The 19,564-nt window shown below is 37.6% G+C and overlaps 1 protein-coding gene across 3 annotated transcripts in view; it reads right to left on the reverse strand.

Moving 5' to 3' along the window:
* The window catches only part of CTNNA3 (catenin alpha 3), a 531,540-nt gene that overhangs the window by 130,524 nt on the left and 381,452 nt on the right, over positions 1 to 19,564 (reverse strand). For all 3 annotated transcript variants that reach the window (XM_069795730.1, XM_069795731.1, XM_069795729.1), the window contains one exon: positions 9,797 to 9,997. In XM_069795730.1, coding sequence (XP_069651831.1) covers positions 9,797 to 9,997 — 201 coding nt within the window. The remainder of the gene's footprint in view (positions 1 to 9,796; positions 9,998 to 19,564) is intronic.

Below are 19,564 nucleotides of genomic sequence, written 5' to 3' on the forward strand. Positions count from 1 at the left end.
CAAACTTAGGCATCAGTTTCAGGAAATTATTTTAAGCCTCCCTCAACACCAAGAATAAAGTTACTGGGAAAACACTAATAGTCTGATACAAGGAATGCTAACTTGCAGCTTCAGGTCAGGAAAGAAGTTATGAAATTGCTCCAGATTAAAAAAAAACCACCAACAACAAACCAAACCAAACCAAAAAAACCCACAAACAGAACAAAACAAGACAAGCTGTTGCAGTATGAACAGCTTCTCCCAAATGTTTTTGTTGATTAGGAGGGGCATCAAACTATTTACTGCCTAACCTAGCTGTCAAGCTCTGAGTATTCCATGAGAGAAGCATGGCTACTGCTTTATATTGCTTTGGAAGGTTGAAGGTTTCTGTAATGAATTTTTTGTACAGTGCCCAAGGTACATACCTTCTAATCTGCTGACTGAAGCTGTCTACCTGTTAATTTTCAATTCCTGACAGCATTCATAAAGGAGCATGAGTGATAGACAGTTGTATATTACTGCATGAAACGCCATAATGAATGCTCTAAAATTGATGGATATATTACTTACACTTTGTCTGCTATCTACTGAATTATTCCACAACTACTCCAGCTGCAGTTGTTCAGTAGCACTGGGTAAACTGAGGAGATGGTCTGGTGTTCTCATCAACTGTGAGTCAAAACAAAGCCCACAGCAGACAAAACTGGCTTCAGAGATCACCTTGTACAGCGCTGGCAGTGGTGGGATTCTGGTAGAAAACAGATTCTGGTTCCCAGAAGGTAAGGAGAAGCCCTATTTACAGAAATATTTATTCCATATATAATGCATTAATGCATTCAACACCACTTCTCCAAATACTGCCATGAATGGTAGTGCTGAGACACTGAGATCTGAGGTGAACAAAATGACCACAAGCACATCATTTATGATTTCAGCAAGACTCAATTTGACTATGTTAACAGATTTATAATCCATCCATACATACACATGCACACACATCCTAATGAATTATGCATACGCTCCCCCCATCAAGGTCTGTTGCATCATTTTCAAATCTAACAGTTCATAGTTACTACGGAACAAAACATAAATAGCTGAGGGCATGTTTGCCAGAAAGCAGTCTGGGTGAGAGACTATGAAAATCTTAAGCAGAGCAGACTTTGGAATGTTTAGCTGTATATAGTTATTGGGGGGAGGGAGGGAGACCATATAATTTTATAATTACGATATAGCATGTTATGACAATTATGAATTTTATCATAAAACATTAAAAAATATTTCATGCAAAAATGAAGACTGTGGAAGGTGCTTTTTATAAATTCAAGTTAGAAAACAACAACAAGTGATAGCTATGAAGAATTCAGAGTGATCTAAAGCGGAAGAAGAAGAAGTTACTGCAATTTTTCACATCTTAGGAAATCCTTAACGAGACTGGATTCATGTCGAAGACTTAAAACAAAAAAGTCCTCACAGGCTATGGAATGTAGAATTAACTCATAAGCACCAATGATTTGTGAAAAAGTTACTCAGTCCACACTCCTGCTTAGGAGGCAGATCATGCTCTGACACATCAATGTTACAAACCCAAATGGTTAGAAGAGTGGTAAATCCCAAAGAATTCAAAACATTTTGGTCTGTAGGAAAAAAAACAAACAGTAGGTATGTCTGACCACTTAGCTCCAGGAAGCTTCAGAAAAAGCCAAAGCAGCTAGGTTAAGAACTAAAATGTTCCTTTTGGAAAGAATTTATAAAATAGACGAAAACTTTGACTGCTTTAAGGCAGATCATCTCCAATACTGCACTGTTCTAGAAGACAACAGGAAAACAGGATTCTTTGAATGTTAAATGGCAAAGGAAATAATTATTAAAACTCATGTCTGAGACATACAAAGTTAATCAGGGACAAATGCAACAGGGACAGCATGCTTATTGTAATTCCCAAAAGAATGCAGGGTTTGTAGGTGCAAGACAACGAGAAAAACATTACGGCAACAGTAATGGAAAAACACTGCCACAGAGGCTCTGGAAAATACATTCAAAATAACCCAAAAGGTTACAGAGCTGGAAGCCAAAGGCAGACTACAGAATTGCAAATGAAAGGTCCTTAACATCACAGCGGTTAAGGCACTGAAGACCCTGTGCAAGAAAGTCACAGCTGAAATGAAGGTAATGGTTTTGATATGGGCACACAGATAAAAACCGTCCAAGTCAGAGAGTCTGCTTCAGTTAAAAATACCTAGTACAAAGAGCAGCAGTAGTTCCCTGATCTTGTTATCAGCTTAAGGAAGGGCTGTGATTACAAATGGACTCTACTGAACAAGACCACAACAATGATTCTTAAGATCTACAAAAGAAAAATATATTAAAAGGGATAGATAAAGGTTATATACACACTGGAAAGTCATGAGTCATTTCTTGAAGTAGGCTCAAGTGAGGAGAAGCGGTGAAGATTTATCACAGTGTCACATATGATGAACACAGAAGGGCAATTCTACAGAAAACAAAAAACAAAACAACACAAAAAAGACCCCAAACCCACCCAACAAAATTTGTCTTCTGGAGCACACGTAAATATAGATTTATTATACTGACTGGAAAAAAAAAAATCGACTTACTGCACATTATTATATCATTATCCTCACTTCCCCTACAGGAATAAAAACCTGATTTTACTAAGGGCTTGTGGAAATTAAAGAAACAAAGACAGCAGTGGTGTTCCTACTTTAAGGAAGGCTTACACAAGTGTCCTCTGCTCCAGAATCAGACTGCAAGTAAACCTGGCTTCACCAGGGTACATGGCAAATTCATTGTCATGGGAGCAAGATTAGAATTCACAAGAAAGCCTCCCTTTTCCAGTTTCTTCCACAAATGCCACTTAAACCAAGAGACCTTTCTCTCAGCTCCCTCCCCTCTCCCCACATAACTAGCTGAAACATGAACATGTATGTCAATTCCATGCTGGTAACAGAAACATATTTACCATCCTAATTCAAGAAAACAATCTAACAACCAAAAAAATATCAAAACTAATTTGAAAACTGTAAAAATAAAGGCATTAGCTTATTCATAAACATAAACTGATTTTATGTTAATGCTATGTTTTAAATGCTCCTCTTACTAAATTTTATCTTGAGAAGGAGGAAAGTTTTTGGAGACTGCGTGTTTACGGACTAGTGCCCTAGACAGTGAGTCTGCACAGGGCACTCTGAAGCTTTTACTGAACAAAGCCTGTGGGAACAGCGCACTGACGAGGAGTTTCTTCTCAGTACCTTGGCTGATCACAAAGCACAACAGCATTTTAAAGCAACCAAATGTGTAGTTAAAGGCATCTGAAGTCCCACACAGTGTTTATCATCAACATGGACACTACTGTTATTAACAGTGAAGAAAAGCTATTTTTGAGCTACAGGAAATGGAAGAAAAGGTTGGCAAAAAGAAATGGCATTATGATCAGGGTCATTTTTTGATTATCTGGAACACAGAAAAAAATTGATGACATTTCTTCCTGTTTTTCAGAATGTTCTTCACATCTGAAGCAAATTTCACAGTTTTTAAAGCCAACATTTTAAACATAGTTTCACAGAAGGATTAGAACAGAGCCTGACAGGGAAAAAAGCTAGCTGCAGACTTAATCGAATGGAGTTTATTGACTCTGTAATAGAGTAATAGTCACAAGAATGAAGGGTTATTGCTTAAGTTATAGTCTTACAATCATCATGTAATTATAAACAAAAAATATTTTAGGCTAAGTCATGCAAACATCCTCAGCATTTTTCTTAGTTAATGCTTTTTTCCCCTCTTAAGCTCTTACAATAATTCCCTGTTGAATAGTTTCTTACAAGCTGTTCCTTGTCCGAGTTGTACACCAATTTCACAAGTTCACCAATTCCATAAGCTTGCATACTCAAGCCTCACTCCACTTTCTCTATCAAATGTTTTGAGATTTTAGTTTTTAATATTTTACAGTGAAAAGACTCCATCCTTGTTAGCAGTCTTTGGTCTTCACAAGCAAGGGTAAAAAGCTCTGAATACTAAACAGACTCAAATAGCAAGTATTATCTTTAAATCTCATTCTGAGGGTGATGAATGAGCAGTGGAAAATATCTTTTTCATTTCATTAAAAATATTTGTCTTTTCAAATTAATGACAACTTTTGATTTTGCACACACCACAGAATGAGTGAGATTGATCCACCTCATTTTAGCTACCCCCAAATAAATCACCTAGAAAGAAGTTTACCATATTGGTATCTTTTATACCACAAAAGAGGTAAGGAGCTTCAACAGCTGATTCATCCCATCTAATCTGAAGATGTATCTTAGGAAAAGTCAATGAAGTCTCTGGAGGTGCTTCTCTCTCCCCATTTTGGCTTAGACGGCATGCCAAAGTACCAAATGTTAGAGTGGTCGGGAGAAAACAGACCACAAAGCCTTCTCATGTTTCCTCCTTGGTGGGTGTCTTTTGGGTTAGAGAGAGTGCAACATTCTTGAACTGGAGAAAACAGACAATCCCTACTGCACAAGACTCAGACAGTGGACAGAGGAAACTGTCAGTCATTTTGCATAAACTATTGCAACAAGCCTGCACACTGTATTTGAAAAAGGCAAATGAAGCATCTAGGAACAAAGTCATTAAGTTGTGCACATAAACATGCAAGAAATGGAAAGCTAAAGAAAAACGCAGAAGATGGAAGGAAGATCATATCGAATAACGCTACTATCTTTTATTGCTAAGATAAATTACCTTTTCCCAGGGAAAAGAAATCCAGTAGATTTAATCCACTCTGTAGAATCATTTAATAAAGTACCATACAGGAAAGCTGTTTCAGGTGAAGCAGATCAGCAGTAGTATGGAGGCTAAACAACTGATTGCACTGAAAGAGCTATAAAGTGAGAGGAGACTCTGGAAGGTGGCCAAAATAACAATCTTGGGACCAAGAAATAAACAAATAAATAAATTCATTATTGACACTGGCAAAGAGTGTGATGTTAAAACATGCTGCCAGTACAGAAGACAGCTGGGTCAGGAAGAACAGAATGACTTTTAGGACAAAATTATAGGAAAGCACTTAAAGGGGGGGGGGGGGGGGGGGGGGGAAGGTAACTGAAACTTGTGAAGATTTTAAAGAAAATCACTGAACACAAATCCAATCTCTCCAGAACAGGTCTAAAAGTTTAGTGTGTTTGGCCAACTGAGGCCAAGCATTTTTAATCCAGGTGTAGGCAGAAGAGTTGTTTACACTGACGCAAGAACAAAACGTACAAACTGGCCATGCATAAATGCATAAATGCTAGAAATTTGAGGAAAATCTTTAATTAGAAGTAATAGGTCTACACAGCTCTCAAGGACATAACGGGGCCACAAATTGTCCTTGGTATCCCCTTGCTATAGATCAAAGAATTATGATTATCTAATACTCAACATGAAGCTCCTTGAGCCTCGTAAGTCATGATGACTGTTTAGATATGAGGTTTCTCCCTCACTCTGAAACGTCTAAAAACTTGTACTTACCCAGATGATTACTCACTTAATAAACAACACATCTTATGTATTTTGCCCTTCAATCCCCAATTACAAGTAACATTGCTAGAATCACATCAGAAAAGCAGTAATTGCTAGAACTGTTAAGATTCCAGTCAATTCAATTACTACACGTCATAGTTTGAGTGCAAATTTCACATGAATAACAGTTTTAATGACTTTCAACAAGACGTACACAATTTAGATCTATGGGTATTTGTAAAAAAGTCTGACTTATGTCCCTCATACTCAGAAACTATTTGGAATTCACAGTTATGGACACAGGTTTAAAAACATTTTCTGAGGCAGGAAGAAATTTTCAAATCCATGTTCAACTTTACATTTGATATCACCATTCTGTCTCAGAGATTAAACTCTGTCTTAATCCATACTTCAAAGGGAGTGAGAACAGTATTGTGTGTCATACCAGTGTCTGTCTCAGAACAATGCCTACAGTTGACCTTTGATTTTGAGAACAGTTAAATTTGGTTTTCATTCCAAATACAACTCCATTATTATTCCTAAACTTAAAGTTAAGCCCTATGTGAATTACAAGGTATTTCATAATTCTGGTTATAAGAAGCTGTGGACAACGGTTTGCTGTAATTCCATCAGCCCTACTGGAATAAAAATAGGTGGACTCGAAACTCCAATGATTCAGAGAAAGATACCTCCACTAGTTCCTTAAGACAAGTAAAATACTCATCTTTGTCTCCAGCTTTTTCCTTGTTTTTTACAAGATCCTTAGATCTAAACAACCAGAGGATTTATATATGTGTATACATACATACATATGTATATAGCATATCATTATACGTTGACATGAAAGCAAAACTGCAGACAAAATTTACAATAAATATAGGCTTTTTACTATATCAACAGATATATGCCATAATATAAATTGTTTACCTAAATTTAACTGCTACAGATTCTGGCAGGCAGTAATGTAAGAGAGTAGACTTTGATATTTAAAAATACAGTACAAGGTTACTCTTCCAGTTCTGAAGTGGAAATACCTCATGTTTTTGTAAACAGTGTTTCTAAAGGTTTCATTTTGCTTTCATGCAACAGTATACAAGCCCAATCAAAATGCACGGATCTGCATATTTCAGTCTAATCAACAGTGCCAGACATTAGGAATCACAGAAAGGTACCAAAACTAACATTTTCACAGTCTTAACTGTACCAGAATGCAACCTGAAGCTCTACTACCTTTGCACTTGTAAAATCAAGATAGGAAATGCTGGTTTAAACAATTGCCTGCAAGGAGTATACAGAGCACATGATTGAACACTCTTTTCTCCAGTGATCTGTAAAGGTTTCATACAGACCCTGGGGCATGCAGTTCCAGGGAATGATTCTCAATGTTGCCTTCCACTCATCTAGAGTAGGGATTTGGCTGGAATGCTTTGCAGCTCTCTTTCCTACCCACGTACCTACATGCCCTTCCCACTCAAACCTGAGAACAAGATGGGACAGAGCATGTGCCAATCTCATTGTGATGTAGAACAAAGACACAGGCAGCATGGTGCTCACTCAGAGCAGGAGCTGGGAAGCATTCCCGCACCCCACAATTAGCTATAGCCTCCGGCACTTAGTATCACGCAGGAACTCTGTACAGACAGCGGCAGTCCAAATGAACTGTAGAATAATAGAATCATTTAGGTTGGAAAAGGCCTTTAAGATCATCAAGTCCAACCGTAACTACCCTCAGTCTTTCTGCAGTCTTTTGCTTCATTACTTTCCAAACTGATCCTCTGGACACCAGCCTCCTCTAATGTAACCCTGGCATATGTCTAAAGCAGGTCCATCCAGTGACCTGAATTAAGCAGCTGTTTTCAAATGTAACTGTGTATGACCACATAATCACAACATCATAATACAAACACACACAGCATGCAAATCAAGGCTGCAAAGACAACTTTAGTTCTGGTATTACCTAACCTGTAAGAACTCAACTCCACAACATAAATGGTGCTCTTACAGGGCCTTGTTGTTAGTTTTCTTGGGGGTTTTCTTTTTATTGAGGGAAAGGGAAGGGGCAAAATGGAGGAGCAGAATAACATAAGCCTGAGAAAGCAAACACTCCATTGTATGGTGCTATAGAGATCCATTCAGCTGTCAACAGCTTGTATCTAAACAGGACTACACAACTTGAGCGAAGAAATTAAGCACCAGTTTTTAATACTCGTTGTACGGCAGTATTATGATATTATTACTGAATAGCTCACTTCATCTCAAATATGTCTGATGTCTTCCAGCTGAAGAGACAGATTCAGCGATCTTATACTCTTTTCTTGAATATACTGTAATGCAGAGAATCTAACCTCTTTTTTTCTTATAAATTACCTCAACATATGTGCTACAATTTAACATCAGTCTTTGTTTTAACAAACAGTAAATGTAACTGTTCCTCCTTATGCACAATTTCTCTGTCCTATTACCTCCAATTTGCATCCTTCCTATTTCTGGCTCCCATTCTCTCTCTTATTTCTCTGCAATTTCTGTGTATGCTATTATTCTATAATTTTATTTTCACTAACTCTCTACTCTACCTGCAGTAATTTCTCTTCAGTAACACAGTACCTGTTCACTGGGCATAAAGGATGCACTTCACTGCCCTAGGTTACTCATGTAAGCTAACTCAGGAGCTAATGGCAGCATAAATACACAGTCCTCTCCTAGTGAAGTGTCACCTTGCAATCAGCTGGCTCCTCAAAGACCCAGCAGTGATAGAATATTTTGGGTTACACCTGAGGGCTGCAGCCTACCTGCATTCTCCCTGTAAGCTGAAAGAGTCAAAACAAACAAAACAAGAGAAAACCATCAAGCAATCAAAAAACCTCACATGATTTGATGTCTGTTCATTGCAGATCATATAAATACAGGTAAGAATGAGTACATGTTTCTTTTTTCCACTCCTAATGAATTATGTAAAGGTAGTAGGTTCTTGGGTTTGAAGTACTGCAAAGACATGCGAGATGACACCATGCTTGATGTCCCTTGACACAGGCAAACATTCCAACCAAGACCAGTTTTACGTCTCCCTGTCTTTTGTAGATAGACGGATTTAGGTACATTATATATTACTGTCAAAGCAAGGCAACAGAACAGAAATCAGTGTCAACTCCTAATGTATTTAAACACTACCAGTTTCAAGAAAGAAGGGCTCAGCTTTTACATGGGAATCAAAACTATGCTTTCCTATAATTGCTGCTTCCCTTGGTATTTGTCATAGTACTTTCAGAAGTTATGAAAAAAAGAATGTCATGTTGAAAGTTCTCAGATTTTCTCATCAAAATGTCAGAAAAGAAGATAAAAACAGGCAAGTTTATTACAAACTCTTCTCACTATTCCGTCCCTTTTGCCACTTCATTGCTATGTCAGTTCACTCTTGATCACACGAAGACGGTTCTGTCCTGGACATATTTGAACTGATTAAGAAATTTGTTTAGACTGACAGAGCTAGGATTTAGACTTCTGAGTTCATGAAGCTAAATCCTAAATTCCAGAGGTATACAGACTTGCCAGAAAATTTCTTAATAGCAAGTTTTTTAACTGCCCAACTATTAGACTTGCAACCAGTGAAAACATGGAAGTCCTGGGAGCTCCACAGATAAATTTTTTATTATGTACACTATGAAAGGCCAGAGATTCATTTATATAAACGGCAACTGTTGTAAACAACAGAAACCATTTACAGAATAGTGCAGTTATACCCCTGCTGCCAGTACAGGGATATTCCAATATAGGATACACTCTTCTTGAATATTATGAAAAAAGTAAATGGACACCACTAACAATTTTAGGAAGTTCCAAATTTGCTTAGCAAAACTGAAGATATCTGGGGATATTTAACCACTGGTCAACAGTCCTTAAAGTGGTAGTACAAACAAATCATGAACCTGCTTATTCTCTGACTTTGCCTTTCATCTGCTTAGAACACATGTGATGAGGTCAGTACAACAAAGTGGAAAGCTGCTGCCTCATCAGTTACAAGTCTCCAAACATTGTTACTTGCATTTAATTAAGAACTCTGATAGAAGTCTTCCATAACTTAAAAAATCTTACATAAATGATGTAATACAAATAAAACTTTAAAAATCAGTTTTGAACTGCATGGTATCATCATAATTGGATAGCATGCTGAAAGGAGATTAGAGACCATACAGTGAATCATTAGTGCATAATTAGTCCGTTATATCAGAGAATCACAGGATTCACTTTAACTGTGGCATACAAAGGAAAGTTTATACCACTAAAGAAACTGAGAACATAACTTAAAAATCAGACTTACCATTCTTGGTCAAATACTGAACGTTTGTCATCACTCCTTCAGTGTAAGCGCCTGGTTCGTAATTGTCCATCTCACCCGAAACAATATGAGCTACTCTTGAAGCACGGCCTCGGATTGCACCAGCTGCACGATCTAAATTGTCTGCATTTTGCTCTCTCAGTGCAATGATACACTTGTTTACATCCTCAAGAATATGGCTTTCTGCAAATAAACCAACATTCCTTTTAGGATGGCACCTCTTACACAATCAGACACATTTTCGACATGGAGTTGATTGCATTTTTTCTTCCTCTGTTGAAATGCATTGGCCAACACAGGCTTGGATAAAAAACTTACAATGTGAAATCTACACTGAACTGTCCTTGAAATTCTTAAAACAATTTACTGAATCCTAGAATTCAAAGGTACAGTAATAATCTCCTATAAGCAACAGCAACAATAAAATATTCAGTCAGAAAGTGTTAGAAAAATATGAAAACCACAAACCCTTACATACAGAGTGAATATTTGCAGAATGAAGGAAAATTTCAAGGGATTAAAGCTGTTACTTGTTGTTGAAAACTTCTTAAGCTGCTGTGACAAAAGGTTCCATAGCGAGATGAATCTTTATTGACAAACAATAGCCCCAACAACTAAACTAACTTCTTTTACATCAATATGTTAGGATGTTCATGCTAAATCAAACTCCTATGTGAATAAAAAAGAGCAGTATTTTTGCCTAATTGCATTAAAATTGGACTATTACTTATTAAATTATTGCAATGTGTCATTATTACAAAATGTATATTGATTACATATTTTCCATACGATTTACATTTCTTATTTATAGTAATGTATTTACTGTATTACTATTTATATTACTGGCTTATACGCTATTGGTGACTTTCAAATAAATATGTGCAAATATATATCTATATACCTACAGTATCAGTTACCAATTTATTAACACAATTATGCAGCACTGGCTTGCCTACTACAGCTACATTATTTCACTGTGCCTTCTTGCCATACAATACTTCCCCCCCTTCAGCTATTTCTGTCATTGCCTAATGGTAAGATTTCTGTTTTCTATTATCATTCCTACAATATTCTTTTCCTTATTAGAATTTTCCTCTTTAGAATTCATGATCACCTCACAAATTCAAAGCCACATTGAAGAAATGAAGGAATTCTTGTTTGCTTCATCTTTTCTACAGTATGGCAACTGGTTTATTGTCAAGCCTAGTTAAATGATTTGCCACAACATATCCAAAGCCTATCCATTTTTACTTTTTACTAATTGAAACATAGACATGTTATAGTCACCTTCCGCCTGTACAAATATACATACATTCCTAATTTTACATTTCTGGCACAAAACAGAACACAAAGTTTGGGAATAGGCAGGGAGATGCTGTTAAACTATGTGAATCACATAATGACGCAGAACCTCTTGAAAGTCAAAAAGTCTCTTAGACACCAGTTCTTTGGTGAGAGATTAAATGGGTTAAAGATGATCCTCCTAGTAAAAAAGCTTTAAGAAAGAAATAAACATGCACAAAACCATCCCACTACTAAAGGGGCTGAAAGATGCAATAAAAAAGGGCTATTCTTCCATAGCACTATTTAAAAAAACCTAACCCCCACCCCCCCGCCAAACCAACAACAGTATGTATCACAGTAATTGCTATCTTCCAGCTATGGACAATATTTAGCATCCAGAGGACTTCTTCAATATTTGATAAAAGAAAGGCAAAGAAACACCTGGGAGCTGATGAAGTATATGTTGTACGGTTAACCAAAGAGGTACCCAGTGGTGTCTTTCCTAAGGATGGGAGTTGTAATAAACTGACTCTGTCTTCCTTACAGATCAAACATGTTTATATCTGGCACTCACCTCCAATGCAGGTAGAACTGCAAAGTTGCTTTTGCTGGTTCCTCTTTGACAGACTTTTTTTTTTTTTTTTTTAAAATGGCAGTAGCTGCCCTATGCCAAGACAAATTGAGCTGCTTGACACACTTCCACACTAAAACGCACCAAACACTCAGTACAGAAGAGACACTTGAACCTTTCTTTGCTATTTCGCTCAGCTCTATGTGATGTAATGACCTCATTGAAGGGAGTCTGATGTCAGTTTGTGTCTAAGACAGCCAGAAAAGAGAAATTATTATAACACACATAAATACAACGTGAGCATGGCATATTAGCATTTCCAAGTCACCCAGGCAAAATGTCAACAGTTAAAAAAGAACAATGATTTGGCTAGAGGAAAGTACAAGGAGAAAATGGTTGCTTGTACACTGATGGAAACAACTGTTGGGTTGACACGGTCAGAAATGAAAATTAGAGAAATGCAGAAGGGTGCCAAGCAATGAAGAATTATACAATTCTTCCTCTAAAATAAATTATCATCCTTCTGTCTTTCTGAACATCCATTTCCTCAACATTTTTCAAATGCCAACAGTAAAGTTCTATTTGTGCTTAAAAACTATTTTTTGGTACTCAAATATATACTAATGGAAAAAAGAACATCAGCAGGAAGGATGGAGATGAAGAAGAAAATACTGGTACTAAAATAAGAAAGACTGGTCATAAACCAAAAGGTAATAGACCTGAGTAAGAATTCAGATTAAGCTAGAAGGCAATATCAGTAATGTCAAGAGTTACAGAGAGAACAGATATGTGGTATGCTAGTATTCCCACCTATACCACCAATACTGAAGGGCATATTCCATTTTTTTCAGGTAAAGTGATGTATATATAAAATTTAACTTGTGGTACAGAGGGCAATACCACAAAATATAATTAAAAAAGATAATATGTTTATGGCTTTAAAGCTTATCACTTCTTAAAAGCTTCCATACTAGTTTTGGTATTGAATTTCCTTTCCTACACAGACCTAAAATCTGCTTTGTCTCTCAGAGAATGTAATACAAGAACATTAGAAATGCAAGATGTGAAGGCAACAGATTTGCTCTATCTTCAGAAGTACCACTGTGAAACTTTTTTTGCACTAAGCCATGAAATAATTCAGAGCTTACATGTTTCTTGTTAACTCAGGACTGCCATTCAGTATGTCAGTATTAAATTGCACTTTATGTTATACAATAAATTGGACAACCATGGTAACCAGGACAGACAAAACGTGCTCTTAGGTAATCCTGAATTACTAACTATGTCTGGCATGAGTATCTTGGGATTCTACCTATGCAAAAATTATGAATTCTGGTTCAGTTTATGAAACTGCTACATCACAGAATGCCTCTATGAGTATGGAATGTCCATATTCTTTCAGGTACACGTCACCAATCTCCAAGATCAGCAGAGAAGTTTAATAATGGTGACTTTCTTAGCACTGTTTGTTCAGTCTGTGCATATTCTGTTAACTATACCCATAGACTACCATCTACATGGAAGCAGGGCAATGAGTGGACTGGCAACTCTTTCAGTTCCACCCATGCCAAACACAACACATGAAACTGAAAGAAAGGGGCAAACGACAAGATGCACAAAGACGTTCCAGGGACTACCCTGTGCTGTACAGGTTAATACCTCATCTTTCTTTTATCAGGCATCTCCTCCTGTGTGCTTTCCACAGTGGGAGGCTTCCAAACAAACCAGTTTGTGAATGTGTACAAGGCTGAAAAGGGCTGAAGCACTGAAGGAAAGAGAGGGCTGACGTGCACAGAACGCAGGAGAAAGGACTAACAAAACCCCACTTCTGCTGCCATAATTATGTCTACAATGAAGTAGTATAGGTCACCATTGCATTAGGTTTAATATTGTCCATCTGTTAACAGAGACAATCACAGAAGTGGATAGCACAACCTCCACTTTAAGGGCCTTTATGTGAAGAATACACTCCCTTTTAACTGTTCAGCAAAGACAACAACGAAAGGGCTTAGTCCTGTGTAAACAGAAAGGTAGGGCTCTTCTGATACATACCAAGTGAAGTCTCCATAATGGAAAAACACAGTTAACTGGTTATCTTGTGTGATATGAACCTCAAGTAAATTTAAAAAAAAAAAAGAAAACCAAAACACTGCATGTGGCATAATGGAAATACTGTATGAATGGAACACATGATGGAAAGCTCCCCGTTTCCAAACCCTTCTAAGAGATGTCAAAAACAACACTTTCATGGAGAAAGAAAAAGCAAATCTGAGGCCAGATACTCAAAAGAAATGCAATTAGACCTGTATGTTGTGGCCTGAGATCCCAATTAGCTGCTTCCTTCCAAATTGGTAAGACTACTTTTAAGTCCTTTTAGAATTCAACTATCAAAGCCCACAATAATATCAGAGAATATAAATGAGAATGTGATATATCCTTCCAGACACTGTGTTTCACAGAAGACAAAGACGGATGCAGATTTTATTAACTGTGTACCGTCCATCCACCTTGTACTAGAAAAGATGTGCAACATCTTTTCTTGCTACATCCATACACTGTCACAAGTAAGGGGTCAGTTGAGAACTTCCCAAATGCCATACTTACGTCAAAAAATCACAAGCTCTTGGCAGCATGACAGAATGCACAGACAATACACGAACTCAATAAGCATAAATGATCTTGTCCCCACATATTGGTAGTATACAGCCGTAGCCTTTCTGCATATCCACAGTCAACACACAGCCTCTCACAATGTTCTGAAGCTCCTCCCAGATGAGGTACTTCACAACCAACAAAACCTTGCTTAACTTAATTTCCTCAAGGCACAAACAAGCTTATAAATTTGCCTTAGCATGTCTAATAGAAAAGGAAAGAAATCAGCACTGGTCACAGTCCAGCTGAGATTCTTTTCACCTGTAACTTTCTTACAAATGCTTCCTCCTCCTATACAAAATTCATTAGATCAACTTCTGATTTTCATCGCAGTATCCTACTTTCCAAAGCAGAAAAGGATGATTAGGATGATGTACCATCTCTTCGTCATGAGTCAATATCTAATATAAGATTTAAGTATAACAGCGGATTGATAGATGTTTAAAGAAATTGTCAGATCACCACAGTCATCACAGCAGTTATCACGAGTGGTGCGCTGTACCTTCTCATTTTCCTTTGGGATCTTGGTGTTAGTTGGATTGGCCAAAAATCATATCTCAGCTGAGCTAACCACTGGATAATAAAGCTGTCTCTGACAAAGCCATGACTCAGACTGTCTCTGGGACAAAATCAATAGCTCTTCCTTTGCATGTCATCTGAAGAAAAAGACAGGTGATGCCCTTACACTCCACTTGGCACTGATAAGGCCTCAGCTGAAGCATGTTTTATTAAAGTTCCTCCGCTCAGTTCAAGAAAACTGTGGACCAAATGGAGGCATTACAGAAAAAAGAACAGAAAAAGAATTATTAGAGATTTAAGAAATAAAGTATATGAAGAAGCATTAGAAAACTCAACTTGTTTGGTCTCCTGAAGACAAGATGGAAAATAAAACATACTTTTCTGCAAGTCCTAAACCATAAAATTAAGACATAGAAATTTATGCAGTGATAGTTTAGCCTGACCAAAATGATTTCTATATTCTACCATCTGTCAGCATGATAAAATGGGAAGCAAAGAAACTTTGTACAAAAAGTAAACTTACTTTCAGACCACTCCTATTCCCTGGATGTGGTACCTTACAGTGCTACTCCGAAAAGATTTCAAGTTTTCCAATAATAGCACTACCTAGTATGGCAAAAGATGTGCTCCCGCAGACTCATAATGCTTTGGTGAACTCCAAAGAGATATTTGAAAGGAAATAATTATTAATAATATCCATACCTAGATTTAGCAATTTCTGGTGCCAAAGTTAAGAGAACAAGACCACTAAGTGGAAGGTGCAAGTGCCAGTATACAATTCCCTGTTATCATTCCTCCTGTATTCAGACAAGAAAAGCTGCTGCATTTAATTCCCAAGTTTTTTGCTACATACTGAAGTTCAGAGAATACTCCAGGGTAAATCTCCATGAGCAATCTTATGAAATAGTGTTTCTTGGCACGTGGGGGAAGACAGTGTCTTAGTCGCTATTCAAAAAAGAAATCACTGGTAATCACTTAATGTTCAAAGTCCCTAGCAACTTCAATAGAATAATTTTTAAATTAATAAACAAGTGCAGAAAAAGAATTACTCAGAACAAGGAAAATAAATATCCTTTCTTCTATGATTGTATTAACTAAATCTATTTTATCTGCCAAAACTAAAAAACTGGATGATGATTTCTAACGTTATTTGTTGCTAGTGCAGCTGACAACACTGTCATTCTGTCTCAGACCAAGAGTTGTATTGAGAAGCAGGGTTCACAATGGTCTGATATTTACTCAAACGCATGCATGGTGCTTCCAAAACGCTCAGCTTTCAGACACATACAGCTATAATATAAAATGCATATAAATATCTATTGTCATGGCCATCCTCAAAAAAGCAAGAAGGAGGATCCAGAAAACTACAGGCTAAGGCTTCACCTCAGTTCCTGGAAAACTTATGGAACAAGACCTCATAGAAGGCATTTCCAGGAACATGAAGGACAGGAAGATGGTTAGGAACAAACAGCATTGATTTACCAAAGGAAAATCAAGCATGGCCAAAATGATCGCTTTCAGTGATGAAAGACTGGCTCTGTGGATGAGGGGAGTGCATTGGTCATTGCTTACTTCAAGAACATTTTTGACACTGTCTCCCACGGCCTCCTTACAGAAAAACTAGAGTGATAGCACCTGGGTGGGTGAACAACAAGGTGGATGAAGCAGCAGAGTGGTCAGCAGATCAAAGAAACTGGAGGCTAGTTAGGACAGCTTCTCTTCAGGAAGGGTCAATGCTGAGGCCGATATTGTTCAACTTACTCATTAACACCTTGGACAATGACACAGAACACATCCTCATCAAGTCTGGAGGCGACATTGACTGGGCAGACTGGCTGGCTGGTACTCTTAGAGGACATGGCTGCCATTCAGAGCAACCCTGACAAGCTGGACAAATGCACCAACAGGCACTTGGTCAGAGGTCAAAGCAAAGGGAACAGGACTTGGTGTAAGGGGGAGAGGGAGTGGGAATTTCTTCATTATGAGCATGGTGAAACACTTGAACAAATTGCCTGTGGAGACCAGAAATGAATTGATGCAGAGAAATGGGTCCAAATATTTTTATTTTCAGGTGCTAGATAAAATAAATTATTATTACTTTTAAAAAACACCGAGAAACTCTGCCACAACTACAGTCTCTTCCTGAAAGGAGAATTGTGATGCTAAGAGAGATCAAATTTGGAAAAGCACATACATGAAAAGCCTCCTGAGTTAACAGATATGTCTCATGTTAATGGGTACTAGGCCACAAGGACAAATTTTCCTGAGAGAATAACATGCCTAGGAAGTGTGCCAGAGAGCTCCAGGAAAGAGTGAGCAAACTTGGAGAAAGGTAAAATCTAAGTGTCCAGTCATGAGACATAAGCACAAAAATATGGTAGCTATCTCAAACAGTGAGCTGGAGGCTGCAAGACAAAAGCTGTAACACAACAGAAGAATAGGGATGGAAAATGAAGATGAATGTAGGCAGAGAAAAGAGGGGATAGCATAAAGGCACCCCCTTAGGCAAGGTACTGAAAGTTCTTCGGGATCCATCACTATCTCTCCAAGTCCCTATAGATGACTTCTGAAGGAAAACAGAAGCAACATTTTAAATTGTATAATAAATTTCTTGTTTATGTTTTTAGAAACTTCAACCTGTAGTCTGAAACATTAACTTCAGTTCTGTTCACAGAAAGTACTAACTGAAGTGTGTATTTCTTTTGGATTTTACCTTAGGGTGAACAAAGTATTGATTGAGTTGGCAGCCTCTCCTTAAGGTTCATTTTCATTCACATATGCACGAATGATTCCAAGATGTTTGCATACAAACTCAAGAAAGCTAAAAAGAAACAAACAAACAAACAAAACCCAAATCCCCCACCACATCAGCACCAAAAAAGAATCTTTGAAAACAAGAATGTTTCTTACAGTGAATGTCTATTTATTAGAGAGTTGGTAACGCAAAACGACCAGTTTAATTGGCTAATAAAGGTTTCAAATTACACAAAATTTCTCTCCCTGCATGAGTGAGAACTCTATAGTAATATTAATCCTTTCCAGAGTTTTATTTCTTTCCCTCATTCATTTTAACATGATTACAATAAGATTTGGTTGGTTGGAGATGCTAACTGCTTGTGCTTCAATCCTTGCCCTCAATTTCTTGTGCAAAAAATTCAGCCTACAGAAAGGTTCTTGGATTGTCAGCTTCCCTATTCAGCATCCAGATGTACTCCAGGATCTTGGGGACATGAAGGAAGCAGAGTCCTAAACTCTCAGTATGTTTAAGTCCCTCTCCTTTCCTAGAGCTTTCCATGGGCCATTCCTCTGAAAATGAGGAAGTACACAGTAAAAACATACAAGAAATCTTGATGTCTAGATAAGGATCTGGAGAGAGGAAAGGCAGAAAAAAAGCAGACCAGAAACATGGACACCTGGATGGACTAGACATAAAGAGAAGCCAGAAGAATCAAAAACATAAGCATACCCAGCTGGGTAGGGGTACCTACATACTCCAATTCTCTCCTGGGCTACGAGACCAAGGAAACACCTTCCTCCAGAAACATACAGGGGTGACATGCACTCGTTCAAATTGCCCCTAGCCTCTTCATTTGGCCTAGTCATCTTAAACGTACCCTTCTTATGTCAACTCAGAGAAATTATACATTTTAGGGATAATCCACCTCATACTTTACGTACACATGTAAATGTGTTCAATAGCTGAGAATACTTAGCTCAGTTTTTATTCTAAAAATTACAGGAGATGGTTCATACTCCCATTATCCAAGATAATGTAGAGGGCAACAAAGAATTTTTTATGTATTAATACCCTGTAATATGATGCTGACTTTGTAGGAAAAGAAGGGAAAAAATAATGAATTGCAAATGGTAGCAAGACATGAAAGATGAGACAATGAGGGAGAAGAAGAAATAGAACATTCATGTTTAATCCTTGGAAATCACCATAACCACAAATCACATTCACAGTATGCCCTGCCGTCCTTCCCAATTGCTACTAACTTCCAGAATGTACGTAGCAAATTTTACTCAGACTAGCCATATCTCAGCTATGAGCCTAGGTAAAACTATAATTATGTTAATAACCATTGTTTCCTAAAAAAGCATTCTCTTCACCGAAGTTGCTATAATGAACATGCAGTAAAATTTTTCAAAGACTGTAATTTACCTTCCTAAAAAACCAATTCAACAACTTCAGCTTCTTGAAGTGCAACGGAATAACCCCTTCAACTTTAATTTGACCATGCTAACTCCTGATAATGCTGACCAGAAGGCCATTTGGCCTAGATTAGGAGACTAGGCAGCACTGGACTACAAGACCTTTTTTTGTCTCAGCTACTGCAGACAGACTGATACTTCAACATTATGTTATTTACATTAGAATTCTCATGGTACATGTACCTCTCCTACATCTCCTACAAATGTAGGGACTGACAAATGGCCCACCCTTCCTCGTCCATAGCATGTGGTACTTCAATGGACCTGCACTACACACCCAGCTTTGCTAAACAGCTCTAAAAAGTGCCTCCACCATTTAAATACATTTACACCTAATACAGTAAGTGCTTCCAGACAGATCCAAGAAGCCATAATCAGCATACATCCCTCATCTCTTGTACTACATTTTAGAAGTTTGAGTTTTAGTGAACACAGCATGCTGGAAGAACATTGCCAGCTAACATTAACTCTGCATTAATAGGTTAATTGACTCTGGTCTTTCACTTCTT

Source organism: Haliaeetus albicilla, chromosome 11 (genome assembly GCF_947461875.1).
Source record: "Haliaeetus albicilla chromosome 11, bHalAlb1.1, whole genome shotgun sequence".
In the NCBI taxonomy this organism is placed as follows: domain Eukaryota; kingdom Metazoa; phylum Chordata; class Aves; order Accipitriformes; family Accipitridae; genus Haliaeetus; species Haliaeetus albicilla.